Here is a 19275-nt window from a genome sequence, read left to right as displayed (position 1 = left end):
TTTATTTTGCAGCACTCAAATAATAAAAATAAAATACACCCGTTTGTGCAAAGTGTCATTCCCGCACACCTTGGGAAAAAAAATGTCCAATGAAAACTAAAAAAGCCCACAAACACACAGACACACACAAATCCATTTCAAGATATGTACAACGTTCTCTTGGCTATTTTTGTGGATGTTTTTTTAAAAAAAAAAAGCTTGGCTTTGAAAAGGGTCAATTCTGATTGCAAGGGAAACAACCCATCAACCCATTTTGTTTTGGAAAACAAAAATAAAAATGGTTAAAAAAAATAGAAAAATTGGCCGATTGGTAGGAGCCTAAGTTAAACTCAACGTAGAAATATCCCCAGAGATGGAAATTATTTTTCTCAAGTGGGCTCCCAAATCTCCAGCAAGCTTACCTTGAATGCAGGGATCTGTAGATTGGGGTAAAAAGGAACACTTGAAAAGAGACCACCGCCCTGTAGCACAAAACTCGCAAAATGCAGTTGTGTTATAATAGACAGCCAGGATTGACCTGTCTGGGGAAAAATGAGCCTTTTGATCTAATACACCCTGGGGGAGAGGTTGTGGGTGTGTGTGTGTGTCACAGAATGCACCTCTCACATGAGCAAGGGTAGGTAGGGGGTCTCTTTCCCCAGTTAAATTAGGGTGTTATCTAAGAACAGAAGCGAAAATTATTTACATGCTCCCACATAGAGAGCCCAAATGCATCTATATTCAAGAACAATTTAAAAAAAATACTGATAATTATTTTAAGGTCCGGCCGGTTGAAAACTCATTTCTTCCAGCACGCACCAATATTAGCTGAATCTCTTCCAAAACAGGGTCTTATTCCACCCCAAATCCCGCTAACTCCGGGCAACGGCTGAAAAATGGCAATTTTCTGCTTGAAAATTTTTAAGATTTTGAGGATTCTTCCCCTCGTCCGCAGTGAGGGGAAGAGACGCCAGGCGCGTCGCAAACCAGAGAAGCTTAATAAGGCTCGATTTACACGGGGTAGTTTGGCGGTTGCCAAGACCTTACACCGCGCTGCTTCTCTCCCCGTCGGCTTTCCTGCTGTACGGGATGGAAACGGCGGTGAAATCCTTCAATTCGTCTTTCTCGGCCTGATCTTCGGTACCGTTCCTCTTGGCCATGATCTGGTTGATTTCCATAAAGGTTTTGTTCTTGGTTTCGGGGACAATGAGGAAGACGTAGACGGCGGTGGCCAGGCAGATGGCACAAAAAATTAGGAAGCAGTAAGGACCGAGCCCTCGCTGGCGAAGGAACAGACAAAAGAGACATTTGTAAGAGAAAGACAGAGATCGCATCGGTCAGCAGCTTTGCAAAAACGTTTTTTATTTGGGGAGAAAATTATTTTTGCTTCGGGAGAATCCTTGGCTCAAAATCCTGCTGAGGTTTTGGGTTTTGTAAGGACCTATTCAGACATATAAGAGTTATAAAGCTTTGCCTCCAATCTAAACTACAGGTTTAGACTTATGACCGCAACTGACCCCCCCAAAAAAATTCCATTGTAAAGTGAGACAGTTCTTAAGTGAATCACTGCAGTTAAGTTGTTAAGTGAGTCTGGATTCCCCCCCACTGACTTTGCTTGGCCGAAGGTCGCAAAAAGGGAATCGTGTGACCCCAGAACGCTGCAACTGTCATAAATACAAGTCAGTTGCCAAGTATCTGGATTTTGATGATGCTACCACGGACATTAAGTGTGAAAAAGGCTCATGAGTCATTTTTTTTCGCAGTGCTGTTGTAACTTAGAAAAGTCACTAAATGGAAGGGGGGGGTCAGTCAAGGGCTATCTGTATCCACAAAGGTCAGTTGTGTCCATCAAGACCCTGTGATTGACTTAGTCAAGGTGGTTGAAATTAATCATGGTTTGGAGAAATGGCTTAGGCAGATTTCTATTTTCGTACGTTCCCACGCATTAAGGCCGAACGCAGGCCCAATTTCCCAATACAAATTCTTCCGTTTGCAAAAAGTTGCAGAACCTTTAACACGATTTTTAGCTCCAAGCAGCCGAAAACCAACTCTGTGTTTGCAAAAAGTTTCAGAACTTTTTAAAAAACAATGTTTACCTCCATGTAGCTGAAAACCAGCCCCACGGTGAAGTTCGACAGCCAGTGGACTGACCCTCCTACCATAAAGGCTGCGGGGCGAGAGGACTGCAGAAACATTTCCATTATCATAACGCTGGGAATGGGGCCTAAAAAGGAAAGAAATTGGAACAGAAAAAGGGGTTTGTCCAGGAAGAACAAATTCAACTTCATTTCCTCCCCCCCCCCCAATCTTATGCCTGGCTGAGCTTGCCAGCTGATGCTGCCCACGCTTCTCCATTGAGGTTGCTTCATGAGGACTAGAAATTTAGATGCCTGTAGTATGGTAATTATATATTATTCTATTATACGTAATTTTATTAAAGAGATAAAAGCAATACAAAGAATAAGACAGAGAATAGAAAAGTTTTTGACAATTATAAATGCACTTATATTTTATCCTGTCTCAGATCGCATCATAGTTTCCTGCTTCTATAATCATCACATCCATACATCGCTAATTTTGTTTGTTTGTTTGTTTCCTCCAAAAAGTCCATCAGGAGTTTCCAGTCAGAACTAAATGCAACAGTTGGTTTTTTTTTTTAAGTGAAAAGTTAATTTTGCCATCTCTTAATGTTGCCCATCACTGAGGACTAGAAACATGAGGGAGTTTTAATTCGAAGAAACTAAATGTCAAGGGCTCTTTTGTTTTATAATGCCCAGTGCAATTATGAGTGTTATAGAGGCAATATATGTCATAGGTAGTAGTCAGTGTAAAAGCGTTGACAAGCCAACTTAGATATAAGGCTGGTTTGTGTGCGTCCTCTGAGCATACACCCATAAAGCAGGCAGCGACACTACTCACTTGCACCAATGGCGTGTCCCATGACGTAAACGATTACACAGGCAATGCTGAGGTAAGGCATCCACCAGATCGCCTGGGGGTGAATTGAAATTATAAATTATAAAAAAAAATATTTAAAAGAGGTTGAAACTTTGGAAAGATTGCAGAAGAGCAGCAAAGAGGATTAGGGGAATAAAATATATAAAGAACGGTTGCAGGAATTGGGTCTGTCTAGTTTAATGAAGAGAAGGACGAGGGGGGACATGATAAGCAGTGTTCGATATCTCAAGGGCTGCCCCAAAGAAGAGGGAGTCAAGCTATTCTCCAAAGCGCCTGAAGGCAGGACAAGAAGCAACGGAGGGAAACTGATCAAGGAGAAGCAACTTAGAACTAAGGAGAAACTTCCTGACAGTGAGAACAATTAACCAGTGGAACAACCTGCCTCCAGAAGCACTGGAAGTTTTTAAGAAGAGACTGGACAGCCATTTTTCTGAAATGGCACTATAGGGTTTCCTGCCTGAGCAGGGGGTTGGACTAGATGACCTCCAAGGTCCCTTTTGTTATTCTATTTCATATTTTCTATTCTATTCTATATTTTCTATTCTATTCTTTCCTCTATTCTATTCTATTCTATTCTTTCCTGCATTCTATTCTTTCCTGCATTCTATTCTATTCTATTCCCACACCCCATTAAAGAAAGGAAGCATGCTATGGTAGAATCTAGGCTAAAATTGTGGGGTTTTCCCCCAGATGTACCACCTTGACCCTCTTCGCCTTCAAGCCAACATACCTTGAGGTTCAGGGCTAGGGTTAGCACTGCACAGGCAACGCAGCAGATCCCGAAACCAGCCAGAAGCAAAATCCTTCGTCCCAGAGCCTCGACGATAAAGACCTGCCGAGGAAAAAAGAGCTAGATTGGGAAACCGAAGACCATAAGGCACCGACACAGCTCACCCCCATCCTTCCCTTGCATCTCCTTCCCCACACCCTTCAAACTGCATTTGTTTAGCAAACTCTGTTCCCACCTTTCTTTCCTAAACAGCTAGGAAGAGTAAGAATTCCTAAGTCGGGTTTAATTTCCTTTAAATTCAACTTTGTTGGGAGTAGAAGCCATTTTACAGGTAGACCACAATCAAGGCCCTAAATTTATGTCGTTAAGTGAGGATTTGTGGAGTTTGACCCCATTTTACGACCCTTTCTTGGCACGGTTGTTTAAGTGAATCACTGCAGAAGGTCGCAAAAGGGGATCACACGACCCGGGGACACGGCGACCGTCGTAAATACGGGTCAGTTTGACAAGCGCCTGAATATGGATCACATGATCATCGGGAATGCTACAAAGGTCACAAGTGTGAAAAATGGTCATAAGTCGCTTTTTTTCTGAACGGTCACTAAACGAACTAGGTCAAGAACTACCTGTAGTTGTGTGTGTTTGTGTGTGGGGGGGGGAGAGTGGGGGTATTCTCTCTCTATCGAAGCCAAATCAAAATAAATCATACCGCAATGATAGTCATCACCACGTTGACGGCTCCCGTTCCCACTGTGACGAACTGAACGCGGCTTTCCGCAATCCCGGCGTTGGAGTAAATCCGGTCCGCGTAGTAATACACCTGCAAACCGGATTGAAAACATTCCCAAGAGCGTGAATTTGACATCCCCTGGTTCTCTACACCCCCTCAAGCTCTCCTTGTGGCCTCCTCTCCAATAACCGCCCCCGGCCCCCACTGTTGTTGATGTATTTCCTTTCAACCTTCAACTTTCAGTTTAAACCGATCCTTTCAACTCTCCTCTGAGAGTTGGGGTGAGCGAGGGGTGAGTCTGGATGACCTCTAGGGAGCCCCCCGACTTCTTAAATCGTGCCTTTGCGTGGTTCGTACCGCGTTGACCCCAGAAAGCTGCTGCCCCATCATCATGACGACGATGGAGATGAGCTGCCAGCGGAGGCCCGGGTAGGTGAAGAGGGTCAACACCGACATCCGCCCTTCGGCTTTTTCCGCTTGGTCTTCCTGCCGCATCTCCTCCATCTCGTCCTCCACGTCATCCGAGCCTCGCAGCTTCCTTAAAGCTGGACAGGGATGGGGGGGGGGGTGTGGAAAAAAGATGAAAAAATAAATAAAATAAAATCTCACAGCAGGAGTCCTCAAATTTGACCCTTTGATGACTTGTGGACTTCAACTCCCAGAATTCCTCAGCCAGCATGCCTGGCTGAGGAATTCTGGGAGTTGAAGTCCACAAGCAGGGGGTCTTCAAACTTGGCCCTTTGATGACTTGTGGACTTCAACTCCCAGAATTCCTCAGCCAGCGTGGACTGAGGAACGTCAACTTAGAATCGGAAAAAGACACGACACGAAAGAAAAAAGGACTGGGGAGGGAAGAGGAAAACTCCAGGCAGCCGAAACAGTGGGAGGCGAGTATTCTTGGAAGGATCCGCTGGAAAAATATATACCTGTCCTTGCGCCCTCTTCGTCGCCTTTCTGGATCAGCAGATATCGGGGAGACTCGGGGAAAAATGGCAGTAAGAAAAGCTGCAACGCGGCAGGGACTCCCGTAAGAGCCAAGAGGACTGGCCAACCTGCACGGAAAGAGGGAGATGTGTCACAACCACACCTCCACAACGCCTGACACCACCACACCCCCCCGTGCTGCGGGAGCCTCTCCCGTTTACCTTCGGCGCTCCCGAGGATCATCCTCATGCCGAGAATCTGAGCCACCAGGATCCCCACCGTGATGAACAGCTGCGGCATCACCCCGATAGCGCCGCGAAGGTTTTTGGGGGACATCTCCCCAAGGTACATGGGGACCACGTTGGAAGAAAGGCCTAGTTTGGAAAAGGACAACAGAATTCAGATCGCTTTCAAGAAGGGAATGGACTGCCGTCTGTCAGCAAGGGTGTAGGGTCTCCTGCTGGGTGGTGGGTTGGTCTAGATGACCCACAAGGTCCCAGTTATTCTATTCTATGTTGTATTGTATTGTATTCCATTCCATATTCCCTGTTCCATTCCCTATTCCATTTCCCATTCCATTCCACTTTACATTGTATTGCGTTGTATTGTATTGTTGTCTTGTCTTCTATATTCTATTCTATGTTGTATTGTATTGTATTATATTCCATTCCCTATTCAATTCCCCATTCCATATTCTATTCTATTCATTTTTTATTTCTATTCTATTCTATTCATTTTTTATTTCTATTCTATTCTATTCATTTTTTATTTCTATTCTATTGGAACACAACCTTTACCCCCAAATGGTTTTCTGCCAATAACATTTTTTATTCCACTAGTTAAAGGAGATTCCTTGATTTCTCTACCCTTCCTTCCTCTAAATATTTTGTTTCCCTCTTCCTCTTCCATATCCCTAACCTCCAACTCACCATATCTCAACCTTCACAACTTTAAGACCGGTGGACTTCAACTCCCAGAATCCCCCAGCCTCCGCTCACTGCCTCTTTTTAACACGGACCTGGTAGATGGGCTAAGAAAGATGGCGGTTGCCCTTTGTCCTCGTGCCGAGGTCTCACCTGCGCAGATGCCAATAATGATGCGGCAAATGATGATCACTTCGAAGGTCTTGGCTACCTTGGAGGTCCCCATGAGGATGGCGGGGATGATGGAGAAGATGTTGTTGATGAGGAGGGTGCCCTTTCTGGAAAGGAGAACATCTCAAGAGGTTGAGGAGATTCAACCTGGAGCTCTTAACGCAGGGGTCTTCAAACTTGGCCCTTGGATGACTTGTGGACTTGGGGCTGAGGAATTCTGGGAGTTGAAGCCCACAAGTCATCCAAGGGCCAAGTTTGAAGACCCCTGCTCTAAAGGATGACGACATGGCCCTCAACCTTCTTCCTGTCTAGACAAGATCCTTCGTTAGTCCACAGAAGACCATCCCAGGAGGTCCTCTTTGCTTGGACATCCAACCACACCCACACCAGATGTTTCTCCTGACACGGTGAATGTTTTCTATCTCCCAGGCTAGCAGGAGCCCTTCACTTGACCCAGGGTGTGAATTGTGCAAGCAAAAAGAAGGAGGAACTCTTCCACCTACCTGCCACAGTTGTTCACCATGGGCCCCACCATCAACGATCCAAAGAACCCCCCAAGTGGGAAGAAGGACACACTCAAAGACCAGAGAGCTGTCATCAAGCTCTCGTCCATATATTCGCTGTATCGTCCCTGGTACGTTTCATTGTAAAATTGTTGCATGAACTGGAAGAAGGATGGATGGAAGAAAGGACCAATCAGAAGAGGAGCAACAAGCACCCCAATTTGCGTGCGTGCATGTGTGTGTGTGTATGGGGGTGACTTCCTATGGGTTGGGTACCTATCCTTCTGAGCCAGCAAAATTTGTGGATTATACTAGAAAACACCTAGATTGGCACAACTGGATTTAAGCAATATTGCAAATTGGTCCTTTGGGCTGAAACACTTCATCGCTCACAGCTACATTTTTCCTAAATCTGTGTTTCTCCATCTTGGCCCCTTTGAAAAGAAGTAGACTTCGACTCCCAGAATCCCTCTGGGATTTGAAGTCCACGGCTCTTAAAGGGGCCGCAGCTGAAAAATGCTGTTCTTTTTCTTAAGCCGAACTGAAAAAAATAATAGTAATGCATTTTGGGGCATCTCTGTCTTCTTTGAAATGTATAAACTGCCCCTAAAAGCCCGCCAAATGAATTATATAACCCCAACGAACCGGAGCTGGAGAATTGATCACGGAGACGTTATATCCATACTGGAAAGACGATCCGAAGGCGGCGACAAGGGTCACTAGAGAAAGCATCAAAGTCATTTTCTGTAAAAAAAACAAAACAAAACCAAGAGACACAGAAAGAATATTACTGAACTAAGGCAGATAAACTAAGAGAACGAATTACTCTTCAAAACCCCTTCTAACGGATCCTTCTAGCTGCGTGCCTCGGTCTTCCCATCTGCAAAATGGGAAAGTAACGGAAGGGAATTAACTTAAGAGCATCCTCTTAATCAGCTAAGCCAACGGGCAAACATTTTGGAATATTTCCAACAGCCCTTCCATGCAGAGAAAGTGAGGGGGGGAGGTGATAATCTCAAATCTGCATGGACCCTGATTTGTTCAAAGGAGTCCCTGTCCCAGGGACTGAATTGGTAGTGCCACTGGCAGCCCAGGAAATTTGGGAATTGCTCCAGCTGGAAAGTGAGACAAGCCTTTAAAAATGTTTATTACACTGGAGGGTTTGTGTGATCAACTTTCCTAAAAAGAAAAAAATAGAAATAAAAAAAAACCTTGTGTCCATTTGTGTTCCCCACCCTCAAATGAAAATTTACACTCACCCCCTTCTGGGGTTCCTGTGCTGTGGGCTGTGGCATTTTTCACACTTTCCTGCCCTGCAGACCTAAAGGGAGGAATGGAAAAAAAGAAAGAAAAGAAAAATTATACATTCCACAGACAGGGCTATAAAGGTGTGCAATTAAATGCAGCAAGATACGCTGATGCATGGTAGCAATTTATTTTACAACCCTGCTCCCGGATAAAATGGATAAAACTTTGATAGAGCTTCTTGTGTAGCTCATTTCCCACCCCCCCTTCTAATTCAAATCACAGGTTGTTGCAGGGATGGTGGAAGAAGAAATGGGTTCGAATCATGCTTGTGCCAGGTGGGGGAAAAAAAGGGGGGGGATTCTTTTGTTTCACCCTCTTCCAATCTCTTTTTCTTGCCCTATGCTAATTCCTTTCCAAAGCACTCACAACTACCCCAGCACTCCATTTTTAAAACCTGCCCACAACCTTCTAGTTATTTGGTATTACACCTCCCAGGAGTGCAGCCTGGGGCTTATTGGCATTGTAGTTGGGTCGTAGATCACATTTTTCCCTCTTTGTGGTGTGTCTCCTGCTTTTTCACCTCTGGAGACGTTTTTAGAAGTAGCTTTTAAAAGTTAGGCAGAAATTTTAATAAGCAGAATAGGAAGAAGAAAAAAAACAAGGAAAATTGTTTTATTTAGTGCCACTCAGAATTAGAAGCAGCAAATTCCAGGTTTTGGAGACCAGAACATCTGGGCTACCTGGATAAGAAACAGGATGATGGGCTTTAGGGAAAATATTTTTTGTGAATTAAAATTAAAGTTCGCTATTTCTAAAAATCAGCATACGGTGTATGTCTCCACTGCAAAATTCATTCAAAAAAATAACAGTGGTAGCTGTGGATGATAGGAATTGCAGTTCTCAAGTCTTCTATCACAGAACACCACTTTCAATTCTTTTGTGTGCTTTCCAACACATCAAGAACAGGGGAAAAAAACCACACACACACACACACACACAGCCAAAACCCCAATCCATCACGCAAAAAAGTAGATTCTCTTTTTGGATCTACGAATCAACCTGGCTACGAATCAAACTGAAGTTAGGTAAATAAAATTTGCAAAGCCAGGGAAGCATAATGGCACCAAGGCCAAACTAGTGCCATTTCTAAAGAAAGGATCTCTAAAACCAACGGATGAGCCAAGCCTCCAGGCAGGAGCTAGTTAACCATGAGCCAATTCCAGTTTGTTTTTTGTTTTTTTTAAATGTAATAATCAATTTTGAAAAAAGATTTTCTCAAAGGATGAAACAAAAATACAAAACACGAAAAGGAAAACAGCCAACTGCTTTCAATTTGAGCAATGATCCACAAAACAGTTTATTAATTCCAAATAACTCGGGACGTTTAATTTTTCTTCCTGGATTTTTTTTCCCAAGCCTTTTGCTTTCTCTTTTCCACTTCAATTTTCCCCACCATTCCCCCCCCCCAATTTGCTTCCCTCTCTTGTATTCCTCTTTTAGGATCCCATCAACCCCAGCTAGCTAGCTGGCTGGGGATGATGGGGAACCAAAGCCGATTCTCCAGCTGGGGCAAAACTAGTGATCCAATAACCCTCTGCCATCAAAATCCGCTTTAAAAAACCCCCCAACTGCATCACAATTTATTCCCCTTTGAAGACATCCTGCAAAGTTTTATGAACCCAACTCCCCGCCAAATAAAACAAAATAAACAAATAAATAAACGACTTGGCAAGCGGATTATTTCTCTAAAGTCTACCCAACAGGATTCAAAAAATAAATCCTTTTTTTTTTTTGCATCTTTTGTTTTATTTTCCTTACCTTCGAAGCTGTAAGAATTCCTTTTTTTTTCCTTTTTCTTTGAGCCTGCAATTTCCTTCTTTGTAGAGGTGTCTGGATGCCCTCACAGCTTAGCTTGGTGTGATTCAACAAGCCAGAGGCCACCCAGCTCCCTTCATCCTATATATTCCTTTCTTTTTCTGACCCCACCCCCTCCTCCCCAGAAAATTCCTTTTTGTCTAAGGGTATTGGGTGGGAACCATTGCTTACGTGACCCCTAACAGATAAGCCCTCCAGCCATTCTCTGGACAGACAGCCCATAGCTTTTAAAAGAAAATCTCCTTTCCTGGCTGGGACAACCTCCATAACCCTTAAGTAAAATCACTGCAGCACGTAGACACAGCACAAACCCCCAAAACTATTTTATTTTGTTTTTTGGGGGGGTGTTAGGGAGGAAATTCCTGATTCTCCTTGGGGTGCACAATTCCTTCTCTCTTGTTTCTCTCCGGTTGTAGCTTAAGATTTCTCCATCCAACCCACCAGAAGGGGGGGGGGGTTATCTTTGTTTGCAAAGGATGAGGCTTCCTAAGAGTATAAAACAAACTTCCTTTTTTTGTTTTGAAAAGGTGTAAAGACACCCTTCCATTTGGTGCCTTCACCAAGGATGCAGGCAGGAAAAATAAAATAGATGGTACAGAACAGCTAAATATATATAGAAGCTATATATATACAGCTATATATATACAGAACAGCTATATATATATGTATATGTATATATATATATATTTTTATTGTTAGCCGCCCGGAGTCCTCGGGAATGGGGCGGTCTATAAATTTTAATAAATAAATAAATAAATAAATAAATAAATAAATAAATATTTGGGCCGATAGGGTACATACAAAAAAAGAAAACCACTCAAGACACACACACACACACACACACACACACACACACACACACACACACATATATATCCTGCTCAAAAAAAAAAAATAAAGGGAACACATCCTATAGGATTTCTTATAGGATGTACTCCCTTTATTTTTTTGAGCAGTATATTTCTCAACATGAATGCACACACACACAGACACACAATCCTCATCAAAGCTTAGCATGCAAAAAAAAAAAAAAAAGTGCAGGGATTTTGCCCAGTTTTGCTAAATACATTTAATAAAAGACTAATTTCTTTATTTTTTTTCCAGGCAAATTAATGCAGGTGAAATATGTGGGAAGGCCAGCTTTGGAGAATGGGACATAGATTTGTGTGTGTGTGTGTGTTTTAATACATATGGTTGTGATTTTATTTTCCTCTTTTTTTTGTATTTGGTTTAGCTGAAAAACAAGGAGCAAGGATAAGTGGAGGCCAATAAATCCCTTTAAATTTTATTTACATCCAGTTCCCCCTTGCCCCTCCTCTATTGTATCCTATACTCCAGGGTGGCTTAAAGTTTGTAAATATGCAGGGCATCCTTATCACACTGATATGCAAAGTTCTCCTCCCTTCTTCTCCTCCATTTTAATCACTAACAAAATCAACATGCCCTTATCTCAAGAATGGCTAATCCTTACCTGCAGGCTGGAGGGGAAAAGAGGAACCAAAACAAGGAGGAAAAAATCCATAAAATGTAACATTTGCAAGAACTGGCGACTGCCTTTTCCTATTGTTGCCAAAGCTGTTTTCCAACCTTGGCGTCTGTAAAATGTGAAATTCCTCAGCCAGCCTGCTTTTAAGACATGTGGACTTCAACTCCCAGAATTCCTCAGCCAACCGAAGTCCACACATCTGAAAAGTTGCCAAGCTTGAGAAACAGGGATTGTCCAAATAATTAAATGTGTGCATGGATATTGACTTCTGTGCTCAACTGGACAAGCCTTCGTCCTTCACTCACCTATTAACAATAAGGGGGAATTTTGGAGCGAGGCTGTTTTTCCAGCCACAGGGGGAAAAAAATTCCAGATGTCTCCCTCATGTTTTTTCCATTGTTGAGGAACTCAACCAAGCTGCTCACCACTTTGAGAAATTAAACGCTCCAGTTTGGGCTTTGCTGCTCACAGTTGCACCTGGAAATATAAGAAGCATACAGCAGCATAGTGATTATATGGCATTTCCCTCCCAGGTTTAACAGAATAACAGACTTGGAAGGGACCTTGGAGGTCTTCTAGTCCAACCCACTGCTCAAGCAGGAGACCCTAGAGTCTAGACAATGGCTGTCTTGAAAAAACCTCAGTGTTGGAGCACCCACAATTTCTGGAGGCAAGACCTTCCACTGGTTAATTGTTCTCACTGTCAGGAAGTTTCTCCTTAGTTCTAGGTTGCTTCTCTCCTTGATTAGTTTCTATCCGTTGCTTCTTCTCCTGCCTTCAGTCGCTTTGGAAAATAGCTTGACTCCCTCTTCTTTGGGGCAGCCCCTGAGATACTGGAACACTGCTATCACGTTTCCCCTCATCCTTCTCTTCATTAAACTAGACATACCCAATTCCAGCAGCCTTTCCTTATGTGTTTTAGCCTCCAGTCCCCTAATCATCTTTGTTGCTCTTCTCTGTACTCTTTCTAAAGTCTCAGCATCTTTTTTACATCGTGGTGACCAAAACTGGATGCAGCATTCCAAGTGTGGCCTCACCAAGGCCTTGTAAAGCGGTTTTAACACTTCGCCTGATCTTAATTCTATCCCTCTGTTAATGCAGCCTAGCCCTGTGTTGGCTTTTGGGGCTGCTGGCTCGCATTTTAAGTGACTCTCTCCTGGTTACTACTGTTGAGTCAGATTTCACCTGAGCTCTTCCTGTACGTTGGATTTTTCTTGCCTAAGTGTAAAAACCTTACTTTTCTCTACACGGAATTTCATTTTGTTGCATGGGGCCCAGTGGTCAAGTCTATCGAGATCCATCTGGACCACGAGCAACAGCTGGATCTAACCCCACACGCACAGACACACACACACATCTGGACTGGCCAAGTTCCCCAAGTCAGGTGGGTCCTGTAATCCTAGGCATGTAAAATTCAAGGGGATGGTCATCACATTTAAACCAGAAATGGCCAGAGGCAAAACGCATTTCCTCCCTCAATAGGTCATGTGTCAGAATCTCTCCAGGTCATCTTTCTCCAAATTCCAACCCTGTGAAAAATAAATGACATTTTTGCAGCTGCTGCCTTCCAAATTTGGAACCCACTTCCTTCAGAAAGTGGATGCAGATCATCCTCAACGTAGAGCTATTTGCTGAGTGACTTACTCAAAGTGACCACAACACTGAAAAAGGTGGTTTGTGACTGTTTTTCACGCTTACGGTCACTGCAGCATCCCCCTGGTCATGGGATCAAAATGTGGACATCTGGCAACTGACTCATACACAAACACACACAAACACACACACACACACGGGTGGCAGGGTCTTCTGATCCCCTTCGGACACGCGAGCCAAATTCCCTTGGCAACTGTCTCATTTAGCAACAGAAATTTTGGGCTGTCTTGGTCATAGGTTGAGGAGTATCTGTACCAGCATAATAACCTGCGGCTTCCCTTTGGTTAGACATTTTTTGCAATCCTATATCAAGCCTTGCCTTTGTAATAATAATAATAATAATAATAATAACAACAACAACAACAACAACAACAATAATGGCAGTGCCTGGAGACAGCAGAATAGATGAGAAAGAACTGGAGAAGATAACAAAATACAAAGACCTACCAATAGAAATAGAAAGACTGTGGCAAAAGCAAGCAAGGGTAGTACCAATAATAATAGGCTCCTTGGGTGCAATCCCAAAACAACTGGAGCACCACTTGAACACCACTGGCATTGACAAATTCGCTATTAGTCAATTGCAAAAGGCGGCCTTACTAGGAACTGCTTCCATCCTGCGACGATATCTGTAATACCATCAAACATCCACATCTGCCTATCCCAGGTCCTGGGTAAGGACTCGATAGGTAGACAAAATGCCAAATCCAGTCTGAACGTCTGGCTGACTGTGCGATGATTAATAATAATAATAATAATAATAATAATAATAATAATAATAATAATAATAATATCATCTAAGGTTAGATAGATAGGTAGATAGATAGATAGATAGATAGATAGATAGATAGATAGATAGATAGATAGAAAGACCGATAGACCAATAGACAGACAGACAGATAAACAGATAGACATATAGATAGACAGACAGACAGACAGACAGACAGGGAGACAGACAGACAGACAGATGTATACATAAAGAGGACCGTGCTTATTCAGAAAACAGGTACCGTACATAGATTTTCCAGGATTTGTATGCAATATACAAATATACGTACATTGCATACAAATCCTGGAAAACCTGTTTTTCAGTTAAGCATGGTCCTCTTCACCAGCATGGATTATATATTTACCTATTTACTTTTTGCTGAGCCCAGCTGATCTTTGGTATCTGCCCTACAGTCCAAGTCAGCATAAGGTCAGTTAATAAGAACATTTTTTTTAACTGACTGATAACCTGAATGCTATCAGATGACCAAGTCTTTTTTTTTTTTTTTTTGTACTTTCAGCTGCTGCGTTCCATTTCTTCCCAGTTGATAGGATTCCATCTCCTTCCAGTATGGGTTAAATGGCGGCGCAAATCTTTTAAAACACTATTGTCAAGATCATTGCAAAAATGGGAACTCATATAAGTTAAAGGTTATCTTATCATATCCGCCTTTGGTTTTTCCAGCACCCAGTGAATGGGGCATTTGGGGGCTGCCCAAAAATGGACTGGGGTTGAGCCATTCCTGGCTTCCAAAAACTTGGCACACCTGTTAAGGTCTCACCTATCTGTTCTCCCCACCCAGACATTCCCCCTCTTCCTCTGCATTCTTCTACCTTATCTCTTATCTTAATCCTTTGAACCCCCAGCTTCTCTGCAACTGAAAAGGGACTTTGGAGAGAAAGAAAGAAAGAGGGGGGAGGGCAATTTCTCCTCCCCCTCCCTTCTTTCCTTTCATCCTTCATTCATTCAGGTCCAGATCGCAATCTGCGTTGGGGCAGAGATCCCTGGCTTAACTCTGGAGGCTGGTGGGATCCATCAATCATTAAACCTTATCCAGACAATGGGCAGGTGTTCCACCCAGGAGATAAACCCAGGTGGATTTTTATAAATGCATCCTCTTTGATCTCCCCCCCCCCATCTAATGCTGTGTTACACACTATCAAAGCTCTACTGGGCCCTGGTGAGGCCTCCACCTGACTTTTAGGTGGCCCCCGCTCCTAGGGGTCCCTCTGGCCTTCAAGGGGTCTACATTTGCTCTTTTTAACAGCATGTTTCTGCATTAGAGGGACTAGCAAATGGGGAGAATTGCAGAATTGCAGCTTGAATGGTCACTGAAGGGATAGTTGTAAGTTGAGGACTACTGTAGTAGGAAAACAGTTAAGGAGGAAGTGAAACAGTGCTAACCCGGTTCCTGGGTTGAACTAAATACTCTTTGTTTGGCTGAAACTCTAATAGCTGGCTTAACGTGTCACCCTGAGGCTTTTAACTGTAATTTATACCATGTTACAAGGCCATCGGACTAAACAAAATCAACGAAGCCTCTCCTGATATCTCAACAGCGCTGAAAAAAGTGACTTAGGACCTTTTTTCACACTTACGACCGTTGCAGCCTCCTTGTAATGTGATCAAAATTCAGCTGACTCATACTTACGACGGTCGCAGCGTCCCGAGGTCACGTGATGCCCTTTTGCGACCTTCCGGCCAGATTCAGTTAACAACCGTATGACTTAGTTAACAACTGAACAATCGCTGAACAAATGTGGCAAGAAAAGTTGTCAAATGGGGCAAAACTCAACAATTTCTCCCTTGGCAGATTAAGCCATCTTCCGCGTTCACATGGAACCACCTCCACAAACTTGGCAGCTGCTGAAAAACCAAGATTCTCTCACACACTCACACACACACACGTAAACACACCCAGAATTAAACAAAATAAAAATGGGACAATTTGAGAGCGCAACCCCCTCGCTTTTGATCTGACCTGGTTATCCGTTGTCGGGTGAAACACAACCCATCATCCTGTCTCGATTTGAGTAGCTCGACGCCATGCCTAGCAAATTTTCAATAAGTTTGTCTCACTCTTAATAGAAACTGCCTCAACCAAAGTTGTCTTTCCTTTTCCTAAATGTGTACAGTGCAGGTGAAAAAGTTGTGTAGCTCAAGCCAAGAACGTGGAGTGAAAACGACAGGTTTCAAACAAGGTTTAACAACAGGTGAAATGTTTTTTTCTGGAACAAGCAGACCCAGGAACAGATGAAAAGAGTTAGATAATTTTTTTCTGCATTCCTCCAGCAACCTCCAAAAATAATATTTGCGAAGGTTGGCCAGGCTTTGATTGAAATAAAACTCTTGGCATGTTCTGAAGCACCTCTGATTGAAAAGTCCTCTGGCTTTTTTTTTTAAAAAAAAGCATCTCTTTTTAAGTATCCAAGGTTTCTTTGCAGAGAGCTGGAATTTTAAAAGCCAGCTTCTAAAAATGCATCAGCTTGTTAGGATTTAAGATGACTGACCACTGGTGGTGGTGGGGGGGGGGAGAAGCACGTGATGAGATAAAAAATTAATTTGGAAATTCACGGAGGCAGCCATAAAAATGCACTTTGGTCCCAGCTGAGGGTGTTCTGGACTATGAAACTTATGGATTTATGGATAATGTTATTCCAGGCATGGTGGAATAACATTATGGACTCAGCCAGCATTTTAAATCTTTCCCCTTTGTTCCAGTGCAAAACAGGTTTTTATGATTCCAATCTCAAAACTTTCCTTGGGGGGTGTCTCTTTTGGGCACATACAGACAGTCCTCAACTTACAGCACTTTAGTTAGTGACAACAGCACTGGAAAAAAGTCACATGACCCTTTTTCAACCAGCATCCCCACGATCGTGTGATTAAAATTCAGACGCTTGGCAACTGATTCATATTTATGACGGTTGCGGTGTCCCGGGGTCATATACCCGTGAGCCCTGCACAGCAACGGATGGCAAAAGTTGGAGTTTGGCTTGAGGACTAGCAACTTGACAAGGCTTCATCTCTCAATCGGGAACCACAGTCCCGGCACAGAAAAAAAATAATAATGGCATTTTCTTTTCCAGCAGTCCCTTTTTATTAAGCTTCTGAACTAAAATCGTTCGCTTTTCTTTTTATATTTATCTCCACAACCCCGGGAACCACTGTGAAATTGTAAAGACCTTTGCAAAGAGACACCTCAGCTGGAAAGTCAGAAGCCTCCAGAAATCGTGGGTGCTCCATCACTGGACTTTTTTTTTTTAAGAAGAGATAAGACAGTCACTTGTCTGAAAGGGTATAGGATCCTGCTTGAGCAGGGGGCTGGACTAGAAGACCTCCAAGGTCCCTTCCAGCTCTATTCTATTCTATTGAAGCTAAACTCAGAAACAAAAACTGGATGGCCAGAAACGGCTAAAACACTAAAAACCTCACCCTGCCGTGCTTCAAAAATGCAAGCCCATTTAATGCTCAAGCGTTAAATAAAATCCCTTTATTTATCCTGCTGATAAAATGACAATTAAGAGGAGTAAAAAAAAAAAAAACCAGGGCAAATTCTTCCGATCAATAAAATCATCAGTGATGTTCATAAGATAGATAGATAGATAGATAGATAGATAGATAGATAGATAGATAGATAGATAGATAGATAGATAGATAGATAGATAGACTTACCTATTTCCAGTCAAGTCCCTTTTCACATCCAAACCAGAGGGGAAACCGCAATTGCAAAAAAACCCAGCTCAAATGAATGATTGTGTCTTTTTTCCCTGTCTTTGGACTTTGGTAGACAAACCAAGTTACTTCAAAGCTTGACTTTGCTCTTTTGCCACAGGGAATAACAATTTTCCAATGTCCATCACCCACTACTTTGGAAAAAAAGAATAAGGCGAAGGCCAGGATGGGTTATTAAATAAAAAACTATTATTTCCCCCCCCCTCTGCAATTCCTCGCTGGGATTGTTTCAAACCTCAGCCCGGTGTGGGTTGTCGGCAAAGCAAAGGAGCATTGCACACCTCCCTGTAACACACCTTATTTGGCAGGGAAAGCAGGGCTGTGGCGTTTCTTAGCCACAAAACTGTCACCGGGACAGGCAAACAAACACAAGCAAACACAACTCCCTTCCATCAAAATTCTGCAAGGTTGGGATTAGCAAGGAGAAGAAACTGGGGGTCAAGAAGGAAGATAATTTGGCCATAAACACACACCAGACTTCGGGGCCAATCCTGCACAGTTTATTATTTAACTCCCTTAACGAACAACAAAAATGTGGCTCGTGCAAAGGAAAACGCAGCCGGCTGGCAGAGGAAAGAGCAAAACTCAAAAGCAAATCAGGCACACAAACTGCCTGGCAAGGGATGTGGGTGAAAATACCCAGTGGTGAAAATCTATTTTACACCGTTGGTGTACTGGACATCTGTCCATTCCCCTGATCCCCCTGTCAAGTGCTGAGTATTACAATCCCCCAGCTAAAAAATTAAAAAAAAAAAAACATTTTTACGCCCGTAAAAAGAGGTGCATGCAATACTTCTCATTCCAAAAGATTTCTGCAAAGATTTAATTCAAGAGTTCTGCAGAGAAATAAATGATTAAACAAGTTCTGCGGGCGAACAATTAAACCATCTCTAACCATCACAACCCAGCAACAGATTCCAGAGGGTGCCAGATCCTGGCTCGGATACTATCATCCCAACCCTGCCTACCTCGCAGGGTTGGGATGAGGATGGGTGATCAAAGAGATGCCCAACTGGCTTTTCCACATTCCTAAGGTCTGCCTCCCTCTTTCGCTATGGTATTTCATTAAAGGGCATTAAGTAATCTGGAAGACTGTGAGTCCTGCCTTAAGACTCTCTCTCTCTCCCTCTCCCTCCCTCCCTCCCTCCCTCCCTCCCTCCCTCCCTCTCTCTCTCTCCATCCATCATATCTATCTATCTATCCATACATCTCCAACCTATTATCTGTCTATCTTTTCCATCCATCCATCCATCCGTCATATCTATGTCTGTCTGTCTGTCTGTCTGTCTATCTATCTATCTGTCTATCCGTCTATCCATCCGTCTATCTATCTATCTATCTATCTATCTATCTATCTATCTATATATCTATCTATCTATCTATCCATCCATCCATATCCAACCTATTCTATCTTTTCCATCCATCCATCCATCCGTCATAATCTATCTATCTATCTATCTATCTATCTATCTATCTATCTATCCATACATATCCAACCTATTATCTGTCTATCTTTTCTTTCTATCCATCCATCATATCTATCTATCTATCTGTCTGTCTGTCCATCCATCTGTCTGTCCGTCTGTCCATC

At 43.0% G+C, this 19275-nt stretch overlaps 1 protein-coding gene across 2 annotated transcripts; it reads right to left on the bottom strand.

The window, feature by feature from the left end:
• Positions 1–186: 186 nt before the first annotated feature.
• On the bottom strand, positions 187–18066 carry LOC120319202 (solute carrier family 2, facilitated glucose transporter member 5-like). 2 transcript variants are annotated; one of them, XM_039367798.1, is made up of 14 exons: positions 17625–18066; positions 11833–12004; positions 8178–8239; positions 7564–7662; positions 6919–7079; positions 6398–6522; positions 5543–5695; positions 5324–5449; positions 4755–4942; positions 4377–4487; positions 3668–3769; positions 2899–2971; positions 2076–2203; positions 187–1259 (listed from the first exon to the last, which is right to left on the bottom strand). In XM_039367798.1, exons 3-14 carry the CDS (start codon positions 8211–8213, stop codon positions 1023–1025), a joined length of 1539 nt encoding a protein of 512 aa, XP_039223732.1. In that variant the 5' UTR covers positions 8214–8239; positions 11833–12004; positions 17625–18066; the 3' UTR covers positions 187–1022. The 2 variants fall into 2 exon arrangements, with proteins under 2 accessions (XP_039223732.1, XP_039223733.1); XM_039367799.1 differs by lacking the exon at positions 17625–18066 and adding an exon at positions 15931–16176.
• Between the last annotated feature and the right edge of the window lie 1209 nt (positions 18067–19275).

Source organism: Crotalus tigris, unplaced genomic scaffold, assembly GCF_016545835.1.
Source record: "Crotalus tigris isolate CLP2741 ecotype Arizona unplaced genomic scaffold, ASM1654583v1 scf7180000020588.15403103151:6194809, whole genome shotgun sequence".
NCBI lineage: Eukaryota > Metazoa > Chordata > Lepidosauria > Squamata > Viperidae > Crotalus > Crotalus tigris.
The sequence above is the reverse complement of the archived record's forward strand: the minus strand, read 5'-3'. Positions and strand labels throughout refer to the sequence as shown.

Bases quoted from the DNA above. Each gene is read 5' to 3' on its own strand.
- LOC120319202 (XM_039367798.1), bottom strand. From the start codon at position 8,213: ATGCCACAGCCCACAGCACAGGAACCCCAGAAGGGG. The intron at 4,943-5,323 runs GTATATATTTTT...ATCCCTGTCCAG, and splicing joins CGAAGAGGGCGCAAGGACAG to CTTTAAGGAAGCTGCGAGGC. The intron at 1,260-2,075 runs GTAAACATTGTT...TTCCTTCGCCAG, and splicing joins TGGTTTTCAGCTACATGGAG to CGAGGGCTCGGTCCTTACTG.